The sequence below is a fragment of the Cyprinodon variegatus genome, unplaced genomic scaffold, assembly GCF_000732505.1.
Source record: "Cyprinodon variegatus isolate N-32 unplaced genomic scaffold, C_variegatus-1.0 Scaffold661, whole genome shotgun sequence".
Classification (NCBI taxonomy): Eukaryota; Metazoa; Chordata; class Actinopteri; order Cyprinodontiformes; family Cyprinodontidae; genus Cyprinodon; species Cyprinodon variegatus.
The window spans coordinates 375,151-400,140 of record NW_015151114.1 but is presented as its reverse complement, the minus strand read 5'-3'; the positions used below and the strand labels follow the sequence as shown (position 1 = coordinate 400,140).

The 24,990-nt window shown below is 38.2% G+C and overlaps 1 protein-coding gene across 2 annotated transcripts in view; it reads left to right on the top strand.

The window, feature by feature from the left end:
- The first annotated feature begins 1,342 nt into the window (after nucleotides 1–1,342).
- The window catches only part of LOC107096951 (protein unc-13 homolog A-like), a 45,988-nt gene continuing 22,340 nt past the window's right edge, over nucleotides 1,343–24,990 (top strand). Inside the window, exons 1-11 of one of the 2 annotated variants that reach the window (XM_015393871.1) lie at nucleotides 1,343–1,666; nucleotides 8,641–8,670; nucleotides 8,834–8,933; nucleotides 11,091–11,208; nucleotides 11,331–11,454; nucleotides 12,977–13,047; nucleotides 13,360–13,414; nucleotides 13,804–13,833; nucleotides 17,063–17,276; nucleotides 20,024–21,124; nucleotides 22,767–22,869. In XM_015393871.1, the coding sequence (XP_015249357.1) occupies nucleotides 1,645–1,666; nucleotides 8,641–8,670; nucleotides 8,834–8,933; nucleotides 11,091–11,208; nucleotides 11,331–11,454; nucleotides 12,977–13,047; nucleotides 13,360–13,414; nucleotides 13,804–13,833; nucleotides 17,063–17,276; nucleotides 20,024–21,124; nucleotides 22,767–22,869 (1,968 nt within the window). In that variant the 5' untranslated portion in view covers nucleotides 1,343–1,644. Of the gene's footprint in view, nucleotides 1,667–8,640; nucleotides 8,671–8,833; nucleotides 8,934–11,090; nucleotides 11,209–11,330; nucleotides 11,455–12,976; nucleotides 13,048–13,356; nucleotides 13,415–13,803; nucleotides 13,834–17,062; nucleotides 17,277–20,023; nucleotides 21,125–22,766; nucleotides 22,870–24,990 lie in introns of both variants that reach the window. The other variant, XM_015393869.1, reaches the window with a different exon arrangement.

Below are 24,990 nucleotides of genomic sequence, written 5' to 3'. Positions count from 1 at the left end.
TTGTTTCCATGGTAGCAAAGTGATGCCCCCTGTGCATGGCTGTAACTCTGTGGTGCAGGTTGACATGAAATCAGACATTTGCTACCTTCTTGAAAATAAATGTATAAAGTCAAAGGAAGCTTTTTTGAAGAGGAGCTTCCCTTTTAGAATTAATTACGTATTTCTTTCCATTTTTTAACTTGTGATTTCCTGTAAAGGTGACGGAGATGCATCAAACAAGTGGAACTTATTTGAATGCATGTGTTTCCTCCACCTTTAGTTTGCTGTTACACCTGCTGCCAAATTCTGGCTAGTCTGCATTAATCCAGGGTTTGTATTTATGGTGCTCTAGCCACTACGGGGTTTGGGGTGGCCCTAAATGTGACAGACTCTCTGCACGAATGCAGGAACAGAGGGTTAGTGCTTAGGGGGATAGTTTAGGGGCCGGTTTGGGATTGAGACAAGGACAACGACTCATTAGAAGCATGCCCACTGTCTCTACATTTTCAGCAAGGATGGGTGAATTGTGCAATCAAAACGGATTTGTTCTCAATTCTGGTCCTCAATTACCACTGTCCTGCAGGTTTTATGCATCTCCTTGGTGCCACACACCAAACTAATAGGAAGTTATGACTAAGAAACTTCTGCAGGATTTGATGGCTCCTGAGGAGCTCATGATACACATGTGCTGCCACAGTGAGACATCTAGAACACGCAGAGCATGCAGTGGTACTTGAGGACCAGTAATGAGAACCCTTCCTTTAACCAAAATGCCAGTAGGATTTGATTGAATCAAGTTTTGTAAATCTCTAAAATGCTGGGAGATAAAGCAGATCTTGTGGCATTGGTGCCTTTATTTTCCATCCAGGTGGAGATGGACTGACCTTGTTCAAATGCAAATCTATAAGGAATCACTTACAAAACACAAATAGAGAAAATAAGCAGGAATAGCCCCCGCAGTGTCCTCCAGAAGTTTACCTGATTTGAATTTAAATCTGGTTCAAAAGTGTCGCTTTTTTCTTTTTTTCTCTTGAAATCACTGCCAGTTAGTTCTGCTGTGACTTGGATGCATGTAACTTAGAGGTAGTTCCTGACAATGCAAGCTGACCCATCCCTGATTGTGTCTGAGGCCAACCCTTCCCACTAACATTTGTAGGATGAACCACCATGGCTTTACAGTGCAGGCTGCATTGCTTCCTTCAGGATGATGCTATATGGTCCCATCCCTCCCTCTGAGCATCCTGGAGGACCTACCCCCCTCCTCCTCCTCTCAGCCTGCTCTCCATCAACCGTGACGTCAGGGCGGTGAGGCACGGGGGAGTTGTCCTCGCGCCTGAGCCCGGTGGATGCTGCTGAAACAAGATGGCTGTGCGCGCAGGAGGAGCAGCGGCGGAGAGCTGAGGCAATGCAGAGGAGGAAGCAGAGGGGAGGGGGGCCAGGAATCCACTCCCGTCTGTCCTGCCCTCGTCTTTAAAAGAGCAACAGTCCCGCAGAAGGAAAGAGCAGAGATGCTGCCAGTTCATCCCTGCTGTTACCTTTCAGGGTAACCATTCCTGTCGGCTTCAGTTATTATTTCTTTTTTCCTCCTTCTGTGGCTAATTCTCCATAAAAAGGACAGAGCAAACAAACCTCGGACAGCCGGGGACGCTCACGCCGCTGTCAGAGATGTCCCTGCTGTGTGTGGGAGGTAAGGATGGGGGGGAAACGGTGGAAAAATGTTACCTAGAGCCTGCAGGCTGTCAGCTGCCTGGGAAAGTGCTGTCCGAGCGCAGGAGGCTTTCTGCTGAATGGACATTTATAAAAACACAGCAGCTTCAAACGTCTTTTAACTAGAAGTGATGCTGAGAGACTTTCAGTTGACTGAACGGTGCTTCTTTTCACTTTCATTTTATTAAAAATAATAATAATAATAAAAAAGATGTTTTTTAATTGCATTTTGATAAATGGTAAAATGATCTGCTGGTAATATGTGGCAATTACCGGACAGGCTGCTGTTGTCTCTTATAGTATTGTTGCGGCTGATGCGTGATTGTGCGCGCGCGCGTGTGCGGGTCCACTCATTCATGCGTGGGTAGGAGGAGGAGGAGGAAGAGGAGGAGGGGGAAAGCCCCTGCCGCACCGCTCTGCTGTACTGAGGGGAGCTGGTGGCAGGAGGTGCGCCTCTATGGCACCCCACCCACCCCCTTTCCAATATCCCGTATTCCCCCTAAATAAAAAAAAAAAAAAAGGAAAAAAAGTCATGCGTCACCCCCCCACACGCCCAAAGTGCACTTGATGCTGTCACTGTTGCCCCTTGGATGAATAAGCATCTGCTGGAGAGCAAACGTGACTGGATCCTCTGCTGTTAAAGGGCGGAGAAGGAAAGAGCTTAAATGGGAGATTCTCTCCAGCAGTTCTGTTTGAAACGTTTCTGATTGTTTTATTTTACTGACTAAGAGCTGAATCAGCAACAACCGCTTATGTTGTTTATTAGTTTAGTATAATAATCACTGATGATGGTTACTGTCTGATTGGTCAATTACCTCAAATGAGAAAATCAGCCTGTTGGTTCTGCTGGTAAAACAATTTAATTTCTTAATTACAGTTATAATGCTTATTATTATACAGATGCATTGATGCGAGGAAATATTTCTGTTATATTTTTAAAATGTTACATAAAACATAAAGTTTTTTTTTTCTTTTTTTTAGCCACATTTATTAATTAATTTATATTAAATTATAAGCAAAAAAAAATATAAGCATCCAGAGAGATTTTACTCAATAACTGATGTGGGCACAGCCATTCATTTATTAAACTCTGCCTAACACAACAGAGTTTTGTTTTGTTTTAACTTCTTGTTGTAGCTGGACAAAAAACAAAACAAAACATAAATTACACAAACAAAAAAGCAAAATCATTTAACCCAAAAGTTAGGAAATAATACACCTTTCTGCTAATAAAATATATCAGACTCTTTTCAGGGTCTACAGTAATTTATTTATTTATTTTTTTTAAACTAGACTTATTTTCATTGAAAATGAAATGTTTTATTTATTGCTTTATTATTGATAAAATAATTTTGCTGTAAATTACAAACAAACAAACAAAAAAAAAAACAACTCATGAACAATGGCCCCTAAATACTTTAAGCTTAGAGATTTCGACCAGAATTACAAACGCTTTGCCCAACACTGATCTATTTATTAACAGTGATTGCTGCTTCTACAATTTGAACTGTTGTCATTAAATTAAATGGTATAGATAAATGGAGAATAAATATTTTAAAATGTTGTTTTTTTATGTACTATACGTGTAGTTGCAGTAATTTCCCCTCATAAACAACGGGTTAGAGAAATGATAGAAAATGTCTTTTTCGACTGATCCAATCCAAAATAAAATAGTACATCCTTTTTTTTTTGTCAGAACAACATTTTAAATGAAAAATAAAGATGCTATTCTTTTTTTGTAAAAATGTCCTGGATCATTGCAGGCACTTAGAAACTTCTCAATAAAGCATAGACTTGTTAGATAAGAAATTTTATTCTTCTGTTACAGTTTTCCCAATCCACCTTTTTTATCATGACTTGTTCTAAAAGTGAAAGATCAGGTGGAAATAATAGCCATGGCGCAGGTACTTTAAGTCCAGTAAAAAGCCATTACAGTGAACAAGATTGAGTTTGACCTCGGGCAAATAAAATTCACTTCCATGCTTTCCAGGAGCAATTTAGGAAAAGGTGGAAAAATTGACGTTTGTCTCTAATAACAGCACTTAAAGTTACTGTGGTGTTTTTCATTTGCTTCATATTCAACTATTTGTGACATAACACATTTAGAACGGTGGATTAGATTTGAAAATAATGACCATTTTACTGGTAATAAGGTCTGATCCATCAGAAATTTCGGACTGATACAGAAACAATCTGTATTAATAAGCACGTTTATTTTGCTCCCTCCAGCTTCTTTATAGATGCTGCTCCACCTCAGCCTGTCCCGTCAGTTCCACCCACTGACTGTCCCTGCTCTGAGTCATTCCCAGATGCCATTAAGACCCAGAGAGTCATTCATTCATAAACACTGGCTGCTGCAGACTACGAGGCTTGGCAGAGAGCCCCTTTCTGTTCTGCTTACATCATTCACGCTTACCTGACTTGAGCTATTTCGGGCCTCCGCTGCACTTTGTGCCTCTGAATAGAAAAACGTCGGCATATCTGCCACCCAAGCAGATTTCAGATACATTAAATCCAAGCAATTTTTTTGAAACCTTTTCCTTCTTTGAAGTCCTGCCCTCTTGTTGTCTTTGGCTGGACACTAAGTCATGCTGTCTGATGTCTCTGTCAGCAGCTGGATTGCTGCTTCTCTCTTCTGCATATGTGATTCCTCAGAATAAGCTTCCGTCTATCCCGATGGAGGCATCCCTCTTTGTGTCATGAAACAGCTGAAGTCAGCTCGCCCTTTTTTGAGTTTTATCTTCCCTGACAGCTAAAGCTGAAGGGTCTGCTTGATTCCCTATTTGGTTTGTTTTCTTGGCAACACCCAGACAGTCTCCATATATCCCATTCTGCTGTGTTGGAGGTAATTTGTGAATGAAGTTAATGCAGGAAAGTAGTAGCTGCTATTCCAGGTCAGTGGCAGTATCATTTCATAATTTCTTCTTTTTTTTTACTTTAGGCTTCTTTGTTATAACCCACATTTTTCTACATTCAATCTGAATGTCTGTTAACCTCCCAGGCTTTTGTAAATTAATCCTACTGTATGTGTAGATCTGTCTGTATGTATGAAAACCCTCCTTTTGCAGATGCTTTGGAGATTTTTCCTCACAACTCAGTCTGTCAGAGAGATTTATGATTTTGTGATAAGCTTTAGCTCTGTGCTTCTGAAAATTAAATCCTTTGGTTATAGATTCCCCTTCTATGCTGTCAAAATTCTTTGAGTTTAGGATTAAATTAATTCATTCCTGCATGTATTTCAGCTGCCTTAATTAAATGCCTTGCTTGATTTGCTTTTGGGCGTTCTGTTGATGTAGTTTTTGTAAGATTTTGTTTTTGGTAAAAAGTACTGCTAGCAAAAATGTTTACACACATTAAACATTTAAACATTCCCAACATTCAATGTATTTCACTGGGATTTTAGTAAAAGACCAACGCAAATTAGTGTGTAAATATACGTAAAGTCTTTTGTGATTTGTTTTTCTTATGATGATAAGAAATATGTGTAAAGGTGTTCAGTTTTTTTGCAGATTCCCAGCTTGGTGAGAGAAGGACTTTGACTAGGACATTTTAATGCACAGTCTAAACCGCACCTTTGCAGTTCTGGCTGTAGCCAAGGCTTTTTTCTCATGAAATCAATAGGATTTTTTTCATGAGAAATCCATCATCCCATCTACTCTGATCAGCTTCTCTTTATATGTTGAAGAATAGGAGTCATTTCATAGTCCCATTTGGCCCAAACAATGTGTTGATTCCAAACCCTTTGTGGTTCTTTCAACTGTTTTTTATTTTTTCCCCCACTTTTTCCAAAACGTCTTGATTTGTGGATTGCACTGCAAAGTATATTTACACTTAATTTGAGCAGGAAAATAAGATAGTTTGCCAATGGAATGAGTATTTTTACACTTAAAATAAGATAATTAGAAAATATGCACTTAAAATAAGACTAAGCAATAGTTTTTTCTTATTTCAAATGTAAATTGTCTTGTTCCATTGGCAAAGTGTCTCACTTATCCCCTCAATTCAAGAAAAAATGCCTTATTTAGATTTACATTTTTTGCACTGTGGATGACTAATATTCAGCAGATTCTTCCATCTAAACCTTTTATCTCTGTTGCTCCTCCACAGTTCCTTCTGGTCTTTTGGCTGCCTCTGTGACCAATGCTCTGCTTGGTGTCGTGGTAGTTTTGTAATTGTGCCATTGGCTTCACATTTTTGGATGATGGGGTGAAATAGTCTATGCAGTGTTTTAAAAACGTTTCATAAGCTTGCAGAACATTTACAATAGTTTTTTTTCCAGCTTTCTTTTAATTGTCATTACACTGTCACAAGTACAGAGCAATGAAATGCTCCCCATCCCCTTTGGGGAGCAGTGGGCTGCCATTGTGCGGCGCCCAGGGAGCAGTGGGACTCTGCCTGCTTTAGTTAAACTGACTCTGCCTGCTATAGTTAGAGTGCTAATGAAAGCAAATAGTTTCAACTGAATTTATTCAAAGGTTTTAGAATAAATGGAAGTAAAAAACAATTCTTGCTACCTTTTCAGATAATCGTTTGCACGAATGTCAAACACATAATTTTCCTTCACCTTTACAAGCATGAAATAAATACTTTTACAGTACTCTATACTATATCCATGTCTGAATGTCTTGTGAACATGCAGAGCTTCCTTTGACGTTGCTGATGCTGAATAAAAGCAACGATTATGTAATTTTCTCCTTGCTGCAGGTGCACAGCAAAGAGGCAAGCCACCGCATTTTGCCTGTAACTCCACTAGGAGACAGAAGCTGTGGGTTTATCTTGGGTTTGTGTATGTTATATAAAAAAAAAGGCTTGGGAAAAGGAAAATTGCCTTGCTGACTCAGGGCAATTGTGCTTTGTGTTGGTTACTATGGTGACCGATAAAAGTGTAAGAAGATTGTTAGCTATGATTAATCTCTAAAGATAGTAAGGTTTAGGTTTTTTTATGTACCACAGCCTTTTTTTGTCCTATTCTTTCAACGTGTGAACGCGAGCTACGTAAACATCTGCAGTGTGGCTTGTGTGGACCTCATGGAGTGAAGGTGGTTGAGAGTAGCGGGTAGTGGAACATTAAAAATGCATGTGTGAGTTACGTCACGGCTGGTAAACCACTGCTGCAGAGAGGGAGCCTAGTCTTACAATCCACATAAAAATCCACTAGCAGATACTGTTTGATTTTGATCGGAATGCTTTCCTTAAATAGTAAGGAAGAAAAATTTTAAAAATTCCGTAAAACTCCTTATTAATTTCTGTTTACATCAAATGTGTGATAAACAAGGGGTTAAAGGGATTAATACCAAATAATAAATATGTGTACTTTGAGATTCATGTTTAAAATATGTGTTTTTAAATTTTAAGAAACATTAGGTCAGGCGGGTTTTGGCTTTTTTTTTTCAGAATTTGCATAACTGAATGTTTGCATTGCTCACACTTATGCAATGCTTATAGTGTGTTTGATAACATCTACCTCTTTGAGCTGATCAAATGTGCCTTATGTTTGGGTATTATGATTATATAAATGTCTGAGCTGTTTAGGATATAAAAAATGTGCATTTATGAAGATAAATTTGTCAGTTAACAATATTCTAATCTGTCAGTATTAAGTTGGACGGATGCACAGAGAGCTTAGAACAGTATAAAGAACAATTAAAACAAAAAGAGGGGTGAGGAAAATGTAGGTGCTTCTTTGTTTCTTACAACTCATATTGCAAAAAAGTGAACAAAATGTTATGTAACATGTTTCATTAGCCTTGTGAATGCAAATCATTACAATTTGCTGGTGCAAATTGTAATGATATTGAAATTTTGGTCAGAGTCTACCATAATATCAGGTGTGAAAATGTGTTAAGATCCTTTAAACCTTTTAATAGTAAACCTAAAAACCCAGAATTTTAGATTATTTCACTGGGATTTTGATTTATAGACCAACATGAAACTGTGGTCTAAAATTGCCTATTCTTTTCATAATAATTATAGAAAACAAGCATGAAAGGCATTAGTATTCAGTATTCCTAGCCCCACTGATGAAATGTCCCCCTAATGCATAATGCTACCACAACCATGTTTCAGTGTGATCAAGGTTATATTCTGCTTTCTACTAGGGTTGGGCAATTAATAGCAGTTGTAATATAATCACAATTTAGAAAAATAGAATTTTCGATTTGTAGAGGAGCTCAATTTTAATCACATTACATTAAACAACTCCAGCCATTTAAGGGGCATTAATTAGATGGAAAGAGAAAGTTGAAGCTAGCATGCAGACTAAAATGACAGTTGAAGCAAGAACTTTTTCACCGATAGGTTACGCTAAAGTCCTTCGTCAAGCAACTCTGGAAAATCAAGCTTTCAAGGTCATGAATAAAATTAAACCCTGGATGGAAACATCTACATGCTGGCGCTTATTGGAAAGGAAAATTGCAATAAAATCACAGTTGCAATATTTGTTGAAAATAATAATAATGATTTGGGGCAAAATTGTGCAGCCCTAATTTCCACTTTATATAGATCAGGCGCCCCAATGTCCTCCTTATAATGAGTAGTCAGCGATCAGCCGGTACTGACACGTCAGACTGAAAATCAGCCTCTGTTTATGCTATTAAATGGGGGGGGAGCAAAAAGCCTGTGTTCACTGTGACTCTGAAAGCTAATAAATGCACATAAACCTATATTATTTTATTTAGGGGTATCGAAACCAAGTGGATGTTAAATAGAAAAACATGCATTTTAAAAACACACGTCTTTCTATTAAAATACTACTAGAATTATTCTTTTACACTCTGTTTTATATATTTTACTGTTGGTGAAAGGCTTTGATTCACTGCTCCGCATGTCACTTTGACTCCTATTTTAGTATATTGCAAACCTCCTTGGTTTGTCCTCTCTAAAAACAGAGGACACGTAAGCATGAAACAGATGGTGTTTCTGTGTGTCACCATGTCCCTCTCTGTGTTCCCACAGTGAAGAAAGCCAAACTGGATGGACCCCAAGGTAAGACCTAGGTACATGGAAATAATAGGAGGAGGTGTTTTTTTTTTTTATATATCTGAGCTTAAAGTTATGAATTGTGTCAAATTGGATGTACATTCAAATATAAAATAAATGTATCTCTGTCTCAGGGTTTCCCTTCTTCTCTGTCTTTTTCTCCTTGCAGAAAAGTTTAACACTTATGTGACTCTCAAGGTTCAAAATGTGAAGAGCACAACCATTGCTGTCAGGGGCAACCTGCCCTGCTGGGAGCAGGACTTCATGTTGTGAGTCCTTCAGCAGCTTCCCTCTGTCACACATCGTTCCACGTCAGCCTCCTCTCATTCACCCATCATCCACTTTTCCCTCCACTGCTGCTGGAATACTTGATTACTATCAGCTTTCATTGCACTTTCTTCCTACTTCTTCATTCTAAGTGCCCGTTCTGCCGGTATTGTTTCTCGCAGCTCTTTCTACTCCTCCATTGGCGATCTCCTGCTCTTCTTCATCTGCTCTACCACGATACCTCTCATCCTCATTCTCAACCTTGGCTTCCTTCCACCCCTTCTTTTCTCTCTTCTGTCACTTCCCTGCATGCAGCCTGTTCATCTTCATCTCAGCCTCACCTCCTTCTCTCCCCACTCTGTACTAACCCCATTACCCCCCCGCCGTTGTCTCCCTTTCTCCTCCTCACTGCAGTTTTCTTCTTCACACTTGATATTTAGCCATTTATTCCTATTGCATCCTTTTATTTCAGCTTATATTCTTTTAGATATCGAATGATATCTTGTTGCTGGTGCTAATATTACACAACACCAAATATTTGGATGGCAGAATGATTCAGTGTTGACAGTGTAGCTGCATATGGGCGGTGAAGGGTGAGAATCATTTAGCGGGATGTGGGCTGCAGCAGGCAGGATTACTGCGGAGTCCTCTGCATCTGTATGATGTTTGGAGGCGTACAGCATTGTAGCGGGGTTGCATCAGTAGAGCTGTGTTATGTAATGTTTGGGCTACAGAAAGGGACTCATGTCCTCCCTCAAACCGACTCAGTTCCCTCAGTCACTGCCTTAAATCAGACAGGCACTTTTCTTAAATAAAAAAGGAGGAACACAGATATGGCAAGACTACTCCCTCTATTTCTTAATTAAAGTTTCCTCTTTGTCCCTCCAGACAGGCGATACAATCACCACCTCCCTTTCTTCTCTTCTTCATCACTTTCCTCATCACTTTCCATCCTTTCCTTCTGCTGTCTAATAAAGGATTTATATTAGATTGTTGTCGCTTTGCTCCCAACGTATCAGCCTATATATTAGACCCAAACAACATGTAATACTGTTTGTCATGTTTATGAGAGGCACAATATGAGAAGCACCAGAAACCAAGAAATCAGAACACAAGCTTGAGTGTATTTTTCTGATGGACCAACAGAAATGTTGGACAATTGTGTTTGAGAGGATTTTAATTCATGGATGTAAAACATTCCAAATGACTTGAATTCAGTCGTCCCTTACTTTTTTTTACCTTTTAATAAGTTATTGCAACAAACTCCCTCTCAAAAACAAACAAAACAAATTGATTAACTAAATTAAATGTATTCGCTTCCCATTTTACAGTTTAACAGGCTGACTCTAATAGCCTCTAAACTTGCAATAAATTATTTCATTTCTGGGTGAAATACTGAAAGCTGTTTCCACTTTTAACCCTGTCAGTATTTTAAACCAGGGGTTTATTTTTAATAACAAATAATCAAAAGTCTAGATGTTTTGACAGTATTCCATTCAATTCATTTTATGTTTATAGCATCAATAAAACAAGTCATCTCAAGGTACTTTACAAATAATTTAATTAAGTCATAAAGACAGACTGGCTAAAAAGTTTATTTCTAATGAAACCCAGCTACCGGTAATTGCACTAAGTCATTGATTTTGCAGAATTCATTCCTCATGGATGAGCATTTTGTGACAATAGACATTTGCTTGTATTTTGTTGCTGACTCTGCGGCAATTCCTCACACTCAGCATGCTTGCAGTGACAGTGGAGAGGAAAAACTCCATATTAACAGGAACAAACCGCCAGCAGAACCAGGCTCTGTGTGAGCGGATTTCCGCCAAGGCAGACTTCAGGTACCAGGAGACAGAAGCAGAGACACAAAAAGAGAATAGAAGCACTGATCCATAAATACTTTCTCTGTTTGGGAAGGAAACAGTTAAGCAGGCAAAAGGAAAGGGAGCACATACAGTAAGTTACTGTAAAAGCTGAGCCTATATGTATGTGTAGGAGAGAAACAAGACTAAACACTGAAAAACAGTCCCAACTCTCTTATCTGTGAGAGTAAACAAATTATTAGATTGTACTTTTTCTATTTATTTATTTTTTGCTTTAGCTGTCTTGAAATCATAGTGTTTTTATTTTGATTTTTCTCCTTTTGTTTTGTTTTATAGTGAGATCAACCGCCTGGACCTGGGCCTGACAGTGGAAGTGTGGAACAAAGGATTAATCTGGGACACCATGGTCGGAACCGTGTGGATTCCCCTCCGCAGCATCAGACAGTCAAATGAGGTTTGCTATAACCACCCCTACTGTGAAGTTTGAGAACCCTCTTTACGCACTCTGATCTTCAGTTTTCAGGAAAAAGGTTTATGAAATATGTCCTACATTACTTCCAATCTTTACGCACACAGGAAGGTCCAGGGGAGTGGCTTACGCTGGACTCTCAAGTCATAATGGCTGACAGCGAAATCTGTGGAACCAAAGACCCCACTCTACACCTGGTGCTGCTTGATACACGCTTTGAACTGCCACTAGGTGAGACTACCAGAGAAAGACAGATGAGCCAGAAATTGTACTAAAGTAAGAGTAGCAGTCCTTCTATATATTCATTTAAAGGTTTTAATGGATTTTCATGAATCTTTGAAAAGACCCGCCCTCTCCAATAACAAAATGAACCAGCACAACCCTGAACCTGCTACAGAGAGGGAACATCATTTAAACACGTGTGAGAGCGTGCACAAGCCCATTTCTCTTCATGCACGCTCTTTTAAAAATTGCTGTTTGCATCCCTCATACAAGCTTACTTTCCAAATTAAGTTTAGCTAATTTTCCACCATGCAGACTCATCAGTAAGAGAAAATGGGGACGAGCACGTAGGACATCCTTACGTAAACATATCACCAGAATGATTGACAATTAGGAGGACCATTTATTTTCATGATCCACCCAGAAGAAGATCAATCTCCACTATATCTTTAAGTAAATAAAGACATGCTAAAAGTACCGTGTAACTATTTGAACATAAGATTTAATTTAATGTAAAATAAAATCGAATTAAAAACACAGAAATATACAATCATGTGCAAATGTTGGTGTTTTTCAGTTATTAACAATAAATTACCCCACTAATACGTTTTACTGACAGAAAATAAGATAAATATTTGCATTGCAAAACAAATTTAGAAAACAAAATTATCACAAAAAGTGTGTATTCTAAAAGGAGGTTGCACTATTTGACAAACTGTAGGTGTGTCTGATGCATTTTGGTTAAAATGTCCTTGGTCTTTTTTTCACTGAGGTGATTGGTGTAGCCAGTGATTTGACTCAAGTAGGAGCAACATTACCTTAAAAAGTGGTAGCAGAAAATATGATTTAAAAAAAAAAACAACCTCTATAAGTATCTCTTTTAAGTTAGCCAAAAACATGTAACAGTAGGTATTATCTGCTTGCTTCAGCTTTCAGTGAAGTCAAATAATAGGTGGAAGATGGTTTATTTCAACGTGAAGTCACAGGAAATCCTTGCTCCTGTTGGCTTGGGTTTGGAGCAAATAAATTATGCCCGTCAGTATGTTTTCACAATGAACAGTGACAAATGAGCCCTGAAAGCTGCCTGATTAATTACCCTGACCCAGTTTTAGGTTTTATAGTTAGTACCAGTAGGAGTGCTTGTTCTCTTTCCATCCTGGTGATCAAGCTGTGCTCCTCTTAGCATTGATTAGGTGTCATCTCCATCCTGTTTCCTCTTCCTCGAATCAATAATGTACACCTGACTCCTCTATATGTGGACCCTGCCTATTTATAGAGGTTTGGCTCTGAGGCTGTTGGTAATAAGGGCCAGTTTTAAATATAGAGCTCTGAGGTCAAGCCAAAGCATCTGGATCTGTATTTCTGTTCTGTTTAAAATAAAAAAAAAAAAGGCTATCAGAGCAGGACTTGTTCCCCACGGTTCAGAGTCATTTAGCAGGCGGTTTGTGGGGTTTATTAAAAGGGATTCAGTTGTATTAGGTTTATTTTGGTAGATTGTGTCAACTGAATTTGACCTGATGATTGTTTTCAGATATCCCAGAGGATGAGGCTCGCTACTGGGCCAAAAAACTGGAGCAGCTCAATGCCATGAGGGACCAAGATGTAAGCCTGTTTGTTTTAACACCCCAACATCGTCTTGCAGTAAAGGCACAAGCTAAAACAGTTAATTAAAGAGCAGGTTGCAAATACATGGTAAACTTATCTGATTTTTGTGTTGAGAAAAATATGAATGCATTATTTTTATCCACCATACAATTAAGATACAATTTCAATGAATAAAATTCGTAGTTGTATGAAGTTGTAGTTGGTTTTTTGCAACACTTTGTTAATAACGAGTTTATTGCTCTGTATTTACCAGCTAATTCCCCCTGTAATGATCCTTTTTTTAATCTCCTCTGCTTCTTTTACAAGCAGTACTCATACCAGGAGGAGCAGGAACGCCCTCTCCGTGTACCAGGAACGCAGTGCTGTAAGAGACCTGCCGCTGATTGTGCAAAACTGATAATTATCCATTTAAGTGTAATCAGATTTCTTTAACTCAGCTTCTATTGTTATGTGTTTGACCACACATGGGTTGTTTGTGTCGGGCAGAAACAGGTCTGATTCACTGCATTAGAAGGGATCAATAGTGCTATCAAATGACTGGACTCAAGCTCCTTAAAAGTGCCCACGTTTTTCTAATGTCTGCCATGTTAGTAGAGTTTGCTAAATCAGCTGTCTTTGGCCATGGAGAAACTCTTTCCATTCACTGCCTGCATCAACTGGCAATGTTGATGCACTAATGGTGGAAATGCATGTATGAATTCGAGCACTAGTCTATGTCATGATCAATACCAGCTCTCTTCTGTTTATTTGCAGGTAACTGGAGCCTTTGGGGAGATCAGCAAAGTAAGTGCACCATATTTTTGTACTGGACTCTTTTTGATTTAAAAAATCAAAGTAGTAGAAAATACCTCTACTATCTTGAAGACTATAGTTGTTTGCATGATGCAAAATGCTCATACTGTGCAATTTATGCAGAAAAAAATTACTGTCTGCTGAAAGCTGGTGGTGTTTTTGGAAAAGAAGATAAAATTTATTGGAAACCAGTCATGGGGAGGAGAAGTTGGTGATAGAATGGTTCTTGTAAAAAAAAAAAAAAAAAAAGTTAGATTTTAGACGTGATTATAACATATAAGGATTTCTGATATAATAACAGACTAGTATATAGAAAAACATTTAATTATGTTATGATTAAAATACATTTTTTCTACAGTTAATTCTTTTAATCTTTAAGTAAATTAGATTAATTACTGTTTCTTGTAATGTGCAACATGTCTTTATTCAAAAAAGAACATTCCAAATCTCTGAACAGATGTTGGTGCCGTCGTTTTGAGGAATGCCTCAGCAAGACTTCAAATTTCCTATTAATTGCATAGATAATCAAAAGTGAAATACTTTTTTCTTTTACTTTCATGATCTTACTGCCTCTAAAGAGTGGACAAATAAAGGAATTGATGCTACTGCTCCTCTATGTTGGACCTGATGCACACATATCTGCATGTGTTTAAAGAAAACTGCTTTATCAATCTGGAGCTGTTATACACCAGTATTGGTTACAAAGAGAGACAAAAAGGTTTTGTGGCTTTTTGAATTTCCACTAATGTGTTTCATTGGATGTTGGATTAAATAATGCCTATTAAGTACAAACTGTTTAATGGGCAACAGTCGACACGGTCTCTCCTCCTACATTCTAATGGTTCACCTTGAAACACCCTTTAAAACAAGCTGTAATTGCTGTTTGTCACAAAAAGTTATTTTTGGGAAACATTTTTTCCTACATTTAAGTTCATTATAGCATGGAATATAACAACAAGGAGCTTCATTTCTAAAGAAACCTTGCTTGTTATCTTAGATATTCAAAACAGTGAAATATTTTTTTCTTGGTAAAAGGAATTTCATCATAAAGTCTGCTGATTCTTTCATTTTAAGCAGGAAGCCCATTTAAGATAGACAAAGGTATAACAATGTTTGCCAGAGTCAAAACAGAAAACTTTTAATTGCTTAGAAAAAAGACAGCTTTTCTCTGTCACTTTTCCCTTTGTTGTGATCGACAGGTCATGTTATATAAGTACCTGTCAGACTCACCCACACAGCTGCTGCTGCTCAGAGGAAAACAGATAAAGGTGTTCAAACAGAGAAACTGAGACTAGTAGCAAAAGGAAAACTCTTTAAATAGTTTTTAAGGGGTTTGCACTGCAATAACCCAAGACATCATTTGCCTTTCAGAGTGCTGAAGATGATGGATTACCATAAATGATTAATAGATAGCTTGTTTGGCTTTTGAATACTTCAAACTATAAAAGCATTTCAGCACTTTCCTCTGGGATGGTAATTGTTGATCTATAAACACCACAGAAATATAAATCATCTATTTAGCTGGCACATTAAATTAGTGTTCATCATGTGTTTTATGTGTGAATGCTTTCTGTAGGACTATTATAGGGATCCTACACAGAGAGGGGAAAAAAGATGGAATTGGCTTTCACTATTTTAGGTCTCTGAAAGTCTTTATGTGCTATGTCTTTATGTGTCATTTTTAGGCACTAGTCGCTGTCAGTAGTCTGTCAGACAGGAAATGAGGTTGGAGAGGAGTGGGGGGGTGGGGTGGGGGGTACATGCCGAAGGGTCACCAGCTGGTGGCAGCGTCAAAGACAAAAGCATCCGTACATGGGTCGCACACTGTTATTGGGTTTTTTATTCTTCATGTTTGCTTTATGCTTCTCTTTGTCTTTCCTTAATTCACTTGTTCTTACATATTTTCATTTTTATTCCCTTCATTTATTGCCCCCTGTATCTTGTATTATTTCTATCGCTCATCCTTTTGCCTGGTGTTCCTTCTGTGGGTTTATAGTGAGATTTGCAGAAACTGTACCCACCATCTGCAGATATTTGGGATTTTACAGAGGAGTGCACAACATGTATATTTCTAACAAATTTTTCCTCCACCATGACGGTATAAGACGATTTGCCTTGTAGATTTTAAAAATAAAACAGAAGAAAAAAATGTGTTTTAAACCTACCTAATGCATGTTTGCACAGAAAGGGGCTGTGACACTGTGCGTTCTTGCCACTAGGTTCCTCAGAACAGTGCGTTGCAGCCAGCTATCACCTGGTACATCAGCTGTGTCGCAAATAGTACTATCTGTATGATGTGAAACACAACAGAACTTTTTTACTGAACAGGATTTTCCACCAAGCAGTTTAGTGTCAGTATGCAGTTGTAAAAACTAAACTTTTATCCGATGTTTCCAGTGGATATCCGCTTAGAGTTAGTAAAAAAGGGTGCAACGTACTTTATACTTTTTTATTAATCCAATACTATATAAATGCAGGGCCAATTTTGCAGACAGTTTGTTGTATTATCTGCTATCTAATCAACTTTTTAAGTAGACCTGTGAAGATACAATTCAGCAATCAATTCACCTAAAGATAAATGCAAGGATGAAATGTCAAGATCCTGTAAAGACATTAGTCCTTAGACACAGGAGATGTTGTACAAGTGAGGAGGGTGTTCGGGCCAGCACTGCAATGCAAATAAGCGTGAATCTGTAACTAAAGTATCAACCTCGCCAGACTGGGATGTATCTGACATTAATACCAACTTAATGTCAATATTGCATATATTTTGGATTGATCTGCCCAACCCCCATTTCGCACAATGTTTACCTTGAATATGTGCAGAAATCTGTGAAGTCAAGTATGTCTCTGTTACTTTGAGCCTTTACTTTGATTATATTCTAGCCTTTTTTATTAGTTCTTCCTTTCCTGCTGTCTTTCTGTTTTGTTGCCAGGTTAAGGCAGCCCCACCATTAAATATCTGACAGGATTTAGTAATCAACAGCTCTTGTTTTAAAATGGTGTAAAACAGCTGAGATTTTGTGGAGTTTGGGTCTAAAAGCAAAGTCTGTCTTTTTTTGTATATATCAGGAAGGCAATTTGAAAATCCTGCCAACCAATCCCAGGGTTGGTAAAATACATATACCTTTAAAATGATTAGTATTGTTGAGATTATCTCTCCTATGTCTTGCCTGCCATTAACTTTTTCCCTTCCCTGCTTTTCTGTGTTTCTGTGCAGATGAGGACCCAGACAGCGCTGTTGATGATAGGGACAGCGACTACCGCAGCGAAACCAGTAACAGCATTCCACCTCCCTTCTACAGTACGTCCCAACCCAATGCCTCCGTTCACCAGTATCCCATCAACCACCAGCATCGCAGCTCCAGAAGCTTCTCATATCCACGGTCCGGGAACAACCAAGATCTCGACTACCATCATCAACGGACAATCAGGTTTGTACCTTCACAAAAGACCATCTTTATTTATTTATGTTTACTTTGGCCTTAACATTTCTCTTTCCACATAAAAAAATGTCTTCAGATCAAAATACAACTAAGAGGTTAGGGCTTGATTACGGTATTTGAAATGCAAACTTTTGCAGAAAATGTTCAGATTTCATGTGCAGCTGATGAAAACTATTTGATCTGCAGACCTAATAAATGGCTGTAAGTGTTTTAATTTCTTATCTTGGGATGCTTTAGAAATGCAGTATTTTTTTCACCCTCATTTATACCTAAATTACATTCTTTTTATTTGATTTGCAACATAGATTCTATTCTAAAAAAGTTAAAAGACAATCCACTGGACTTTGTTTCTAAGTTTGAAGATGTTTTGCTTCCCATTCAAGAAGCTTTTTGGAAACAAAGTCCAGTAGTTTGTTTGTTAAGTTTTTTTGGAATGACTATGACCTGCATGACTCAGAATATTCGCCAGCAACGTTGATTCTAACATTTTATATATCAGTATTTTTACTCGCTGGCTAAATGCACAATAAACACAATAAAATGAATAAAAATATATATAATAAAAATGACTATTTCACTACTTTTTAGGCTTCAATCAACTTAAAATTAAAGATAGATTAAAGATAAAGCTGTTAACCCTAAAGAACATTAATACTTATTGTAAAGACTTATGATGACTCCACTATCTATGAAGGGGAAACAAGAGAAATGCTATCTGAGAGTAGTTAGTTCACAGACCTGACACACCGGCTACCTACCCTAGAAATGAAAACTGCTCTGAGGTGAGCCTAGTCTGTAAGTCAAAAAGAAATGCAGACAAAATCAGGTAAACATTGACATTCCTGATCTGTTTCTGATAACAATACTAGTTTAGAAAGGCACAAGAGGTGTTACTTTACCCAACATTTCTGTGCATCTGTGTAATATATTGTGAATGGAAGGAGCTGAATTCTGACTTTTACACTTTTGATTAGCTTTTGTTTTACTTGTAATAGTCTAATGTTGGCATTTAACATTAATGCAGTGGTATTTTTTTTTTTTTTACTTATAAAGTATTTTCACACTAGTACTACTAATGGCTCAGACACTTGGAAAAAAGTCAAGTTAGTTTTAGAAAATTATCATTTGTGTGATTTAATAATTGAAAGGTCTCTTATGTACTTACCTAGGGAACCTTATGGTCACAAACAGCACCTGTTGGTCCATTATTGATCCAGCTGCTGACTCTCCTATAGCCATTAGTTCTGTATTGTCTCTGTCCCTGAGACTCGGTTTGTTCATTTCCTTAAAGCCAAGACTGATTTTTTTTCTGAAACCCCATAAAAAAACTGTTTTGATTAAAGAGATTGTATCTAGTGGGTGAAGAAAAATCTGTCCTCCTAATCCATATACTGTACTTCCACAAAGTTCCCCCACTTTCTCTAAATACAGCATCTTTGAGGAAAGTAGCAAATGTTCTCTATCTGTTTATGTTGACGTATTCCATTTTAAGTTTCTTCAATTAAGTCATCTGTTTAATGTTTAAAACAGTTAATAGTCATGCTCTGCTTGTACTAAAAGTATTGAAGTACTACTTAAGAGTACTACTAAAATACTACTTTGTACTTAGTAGTTTACTTTTGCTTTGTCTTCACTCTTTAGTGGAAATGTATTTTTAATTACTTCTTTTATGTAAAAGACCAGTTTAAAAATACTTTATGTTTGACACTTTGAAGGTTTTAACTTTTATTGGTAATATTTCCAGTGAACTTTTCCTTTGATTGTCTCAATGTACCTTAAAGAGTATGGTCTTTCAATATCAACAGAAGGAAAATCAATAAAAATATAATTGAAAATGTTTGGGTTCAGGGTGTGATAGAGGGACAAAAAGCCATTTTAACATTACAATTAATCATCCACCAATGATTAGTTGTTACAATAGAACCTGGTTCCATCTAATAAATGAGTGGATTTATTCCTTAGAATTTGTAATATTTTCTGTTCCTATGCCAACTTTTCATTAGACCGATCAGATGCTTGCCGCTTTCCTTTTAGTCATTTTTGGTGCTGTGTGATTTCTCAGCATTTACTGATGTGGTTTCCTTCAGACGGGGAGTGAAATTATGCATCCACCTCCTGCTCTATGAATAATTCAGCTGGCAGGCTAACGGTCAATACGGCACATAAGATTAGCTGCTTGTGTGAGTGTATTGGACAGGGGCATCCCTCCCCTTCTCTCTCTACACGTCCTCCTCTCCTTCTCATCCACTCAGCTCTGCACACCCTCCCCCTCTACCTTCCCCCCCTCTGTTTTGGCTGTCTACTCTCTTCTGATCTTATCTATCATCCTCCCTTCTCTCCGAGTGCCTCCGTTCAGCTTTTTAATAACCTCCATTCATCAACACGTGCAAATGGTGTTTTTCTGTTTGGTTTGGTTTCTTGATGTTTTCTCCTTTCTCCTTTGTCAGCTGTCCAGCAGTTTCTCACCTTTCTGCTCTGCTCTGTTCCTTGATGCTTGTCTGGTACTCTTGTATTTCCTGTGTTTTCCATTGATTAGCCATTGGCAGTTCTCTTTGCTACTCTGAGACATGCATAAAAGCCACTTAGAGGGGCTGTCCAGAGGAGCACGGGGCAAAGTGCATCAGTACTGGGGTCTCTACAACTATTTTTCCTTTTATACCTCACAAAAAGGATGACTGTTCACCGTTTTTTGCTGCATTATGACAATTTCTTGATCTCTTTTTTCTTTTTTTTAGTCCCACTGGTAGCTATGCATCTTCTGCTGAGCTCAGTCGGTGCAGCAGTCAGCTGAGTGAGGAAGACTATGGAGGAGAGTACGGAGAAAGGGACCCGTACGACGAGAATGACTCGTACCACTCTTGCCACTCCTCTGTCAGCTATAGTAAAGGCTCTCCAGACTGGGACCCTGATGAGACCCAGGGGGCGTACAGTGATGAGGGTGGCTACAGCAAAGATGGAGGAGAGGAGGTTGCACTGTATGAGGGGGATGAAGGAGACCTTTACGAGGGGGAGGAGGAAGGCCTGTATGAGGATGAGGAGATGATGTATGACGATGAGGACTTGTACAATTTGGATGGGACCCTCAGTGAGGACCTTGAGCCGCCGTTTACTCCAACTCCGACGTCAACTGCACCACCGATGCTTGATGTATCCAGCTCCAGGCCTCCCCTGGAGAAACAGTCCTCTATACACCAACAGCCTCCAGGTAAACCCCCCACCCAAACATCCAGTCAGGCTCAACCTCCTACAGCCCAGCCAACTACAGGTCAGCAAGGCGCTCAGCCACCAAAACAACCCCAGTCCCAAACACAAAATCCACCTCAAGCAGCTCCATCTGCCACATCCTTCTTCTCAATGGCCAAACCTCTGACGGCTGCAGTGACAGGCTTGGCATCGTCATTCCTGTCGTCGGTTCCCGCCGCGCAGCCAACCCAGTCTGCCCAGTCTGCCCAGTCTCAATCAACAGGGGTTCCTCAGCAGCTGCAACAGTCCACCGCAGCAAACTCTGTCCCTCCTTCACATCCAACCTCCTTGGCTAATTCAGCATCCCAGCCTCCTTCTACAGCCACAGGTCCTTCATCCCAGCAGCCCCAATCCTCTACATCGCCACAATCATATGCCAACGACCCCTCTAACACACAGCCAGATGGTCTTGAGGACAAGATGCCTCAAGTTGAAGAGGAACAGTGGCTAGAAAATGAGATGACAGAGGAGAAAGAGGTCAGTACGCCTCCTGCTCCAGAAGAGGAGAAGCTTCCTACAGAGGAGAAAGAGGAGCACTATGAAGAGAGCAGACTGCTGGCACCTGAGGATCAAAATGATGTTCCTCCAGAAAGGTAAGGAAATGTTAGGAAGAAAACAGATGGACCGAATAATTGAAAGATAAACAGAAATTAGACTTACCGGTATATCTGTTTAGCACATTCATTTCAAAATTAATTACAATCAAGAGCTTTCAGTCATTCTAAAGTTATGTGGGACTAAAGATAATGTTGTATTTTAGGGCCTTTTCCACGATAAAACTCCAAGTATTATACGTCTAACTTAACCTTTTGAAGAGTCTGTAATTGGAAAGTACTTTTAGTCACACACTATACTTCACTAATTGACCCAATAACTGAGGCAGAGCTGTTTCCACAAATCACGTTTTATTGCGTGTTATTGTATAGTGTTGATAAGTTATTACTGGTCAATTAGAGGGTCAAAATTATTTAGCAGCCAGTATCTCATCTCGTTCTTTGAGACAAATTCATCTGAAAATGTTTTTATCTGGTTTATACATTTTTGTTATTTTTGTTATGTGCTGTTTAGTTGATTTTTACTTTTTAAACGGTGAAGTATAAAACTTCTGTTAAATAAGTAATGGTTTTACCCAATTGCACTAATTAACATAAAAAAAATCACCACAAGGTCAAACCTAAAAAAATATCACTGTTGTCTCTAAAATCACCTTCCTAAGGTAGACTTGGTGAAGTCAGGACGGAGGGGCCAGCTTAATAAGATAAGTTCACAGAAAAGCAGAAAACTGTAACTGTATTCCATTAATTATTTGCAGTTTTAATTTAACTGCAGCTTTCAGACACATACCTAATTAACTAGCAACAATAGATAGACGATTAGCATTATCAAGCTGCAAATATTTTCTTACATATGGTTGCTTGTGTTTGTTACCCTTTCCATGTTTGTACATTATTTAAATCAATTCAAAAAAGCTTATTATTTTATAAGACTGAATACAATTATGGATGCCATCTGTAGAAAGTCTGTCTTATGATTATTCATTTTAAAAGCTGATAAAAAAAAGCCACCTTTAATGTCATTTGTAAATTAAATGGCAACATTATTGCAACATTAAATTGTTTCTTTTAAGGTATTGTTGTTAAAAATGACTATGTTAAAATATATACTAGATCATAGAAAAGATAAAAAGACAAACAGATAATACGCATTACAATACAAATTTAGTGCAAAATAAATAGCTTTAATATCATTGGACATGATGCACCAATATTTAGTCTGGAATTAATTAAATAGTCTGTGTAAATATTAATGTAAAACAATGCACAGTGGTCCATTTATTGCACAGGGAGGTAGTGTAGTGGTGTATGTGTGTACATGTATGTTTTTTCAACAGAAGTGTTTTTACAGCCATTGGGGATTTAATATTATATTACAAAGTGAACCATCTTAATGGCAGTTCAGTATTTTGGCTGCTTGAGGAGGGAAACTGTGCAGGATTGTAGGGGTTGTGTCTTTGATGGTGTGTTTAGTTTTGCCCGATCACCATAGTTAAAAAATATTTAAGAAGGTTAAATGGGTCTTCCAGATTTTTTTATAATACATTGAAAGAATGAAAGGTGAGCTCACTTCACTGTCGTTTGCAGGGCCCTGTTGTATGTCCTCCTGCAGCTGGAACACCACACAAAAAAACGCAGTACTTCAGGTTTAATTATTAAATATGAAATATCCTTCTTTTAGCCATCCAGCCCCAGAAGAACCAAAAGAACCAGTTGATCCAGCTGTACGAGCTAAAGAGAACTGGCTAAGGCTCTACAACAAGGTCTTAGACCAGCTACGAGAGGTAAGTGCCTGCTATGACTTAGGTGCCACCATTGCTTTAAATTTGCTAAGTCAGGTCCCAGTTGTGTTGGTTGAATTCAGCTCCACACAGTGATTTAAACCTACACCAGTTGAAGAGACTGAAAGTTTCTACTAAGCCTCTGAAATATACATGTGCTGTGCATTATTGACGAGCAGACTGGATGCATACAGCAACTTCCTGAAGTCTATTTTGATCCAGAATTTTGCAGTTCACCAAGAAACAGACATGATGCCACTCTTCCTCTATAATTAATATCTTTCAGCTCTCTTAAAATATTAATCCTTCTCAAAAAGAAAGCTTCAATTTTAAGTTTGGGGGCACCACTAAGTGGCTAAAGCCCCACACAGCTTGATTTTTTTGAGCACCTTTCAGTTTTTGCTTGGTTGGTTTTCACTTGCATATTTTGTTTAATCATTACATTTTGAATTCAGTTGTGCAAAGAATTAACCGCTTGCTTCAATGTTTTGTTGATGTTTGTTTCTTTGCGTTTTATGTGCATTTGGCTTCCTTTCTTTTGTCTTTTTTTTAATTTCTTTTTTATTTGTTTTGTTTGTTTGTGCCGACCCACTTTGTTTTCTTTCCAGTTTCATGTCATTGCCATAGTGACACTCACATGCACTTTGCTCGGCCATCACTGGAGCATGCTGAGAGGTAGGTGCAGCCTAAACGTTTGCCAATCGGTGATGCCTTCTGTTCTACAAGCTGACATTTCAGATATTTCCATTTTGTTTATTCATCTCCACAGCTAAATTATCTCCTCTCTGATATTTTAGGAGAGTTGTCCCACCATATTCTCATTCGTTGCTTTTTTAGGAGGAAGTAAAGGTTAGAAATATAGGTTTTAAACTCCAGCTTAATTACATTCATGTTTCGGAAACTGCAGTTTACTTATGTTGTCTATTTAGCAGCACAAAATTATTTCCAGGATATTAGAAATACAAAGACAATCTCTCAGGGGGCATAACAGGATAAAACCGAGAATAAGATAAACAAGCTGCAAAATAGACTTCCTCATAAATCCTATCGAGAAAAATCTTTTTTGATTTTAAAGAACCAGTTGAGATGAGATTACCAACAACCTAAGAGATCAGAGTTAAACCCAATCCATAAACCATACAGATCCTAGAAAATGAGTCAAAAATAGAATTTCTAATATGTTTTCTATTGCTTCAAAAAGTTATTTTAAGGCAGGTTTATTTTTGTAGCACATTGTGATAATAAGAGAATTAAACGCGCTGTACATGAACAAAACAAGAACTCAAAGTAAAGAAGGCAGGTAAAGAAAAGGTTGGACTAAAATCTTCAACTATTAATATTTCTGAATATTATTCACTACTTGATGCAATTAATGATTTTAGGTCCATATTTTCTTCACATAAAATCAAAAGCTAGTACTTGGATTTATTTTGTTCCATTATACTAGTACTGTTCGGTGATTGCTAATTATTGTACAGTAAACTACAACCTTTTACTGATGGATCATTTCTACTTTCAACAGTATGACTTTGGATAATCAGGGAATATTTTGTGGAAACCTGCAGACATCTTAATTAGAGTTATAGACCTGTAAACCTTCCTCCTAGATGCCGCTGCTTCTTTTAGGAGAGCCAGTTTGAGGTTTTCACAGTGAAATAAATGTTTTCCTGTTGGTGATGAATTGCAGGCTCATTTTTGGCTTCTTATTTATGTAAAAGATTTCTTTTATAGCCTTCAAGATGTGGAGAGTTAAATATGTGACAGATCATCTCCAGCTCCAGTTGTGTGAGAAGATATTAAAACTCTCAAATGTTTCTCGGTTTAAAGAACTGATTTATTATCAACTGTCTAGTGAGGTCAAAATTAAAACCATCGTTTTTAAAGGTACACTATGCAACCGGTGTTGATTTTCCAGTGAGGCTCCCTCCAGAGGGCGAAAGTAAAAGTGCACTGTCGTAAATATGCTCAGCTGTTCTCCTGGTTTCTCCGTCAAGCCAGGCGCGGTTGTTTTGAGCTTAGCAGCGAATGACTATCGCTGCGTTTACACTGGATTTAGCTGGCGCGACAGAATCAGCGAGTTTACATGCAAAGTCAATGGTTGACGCGTTTTGAGCTGCAGGCGCA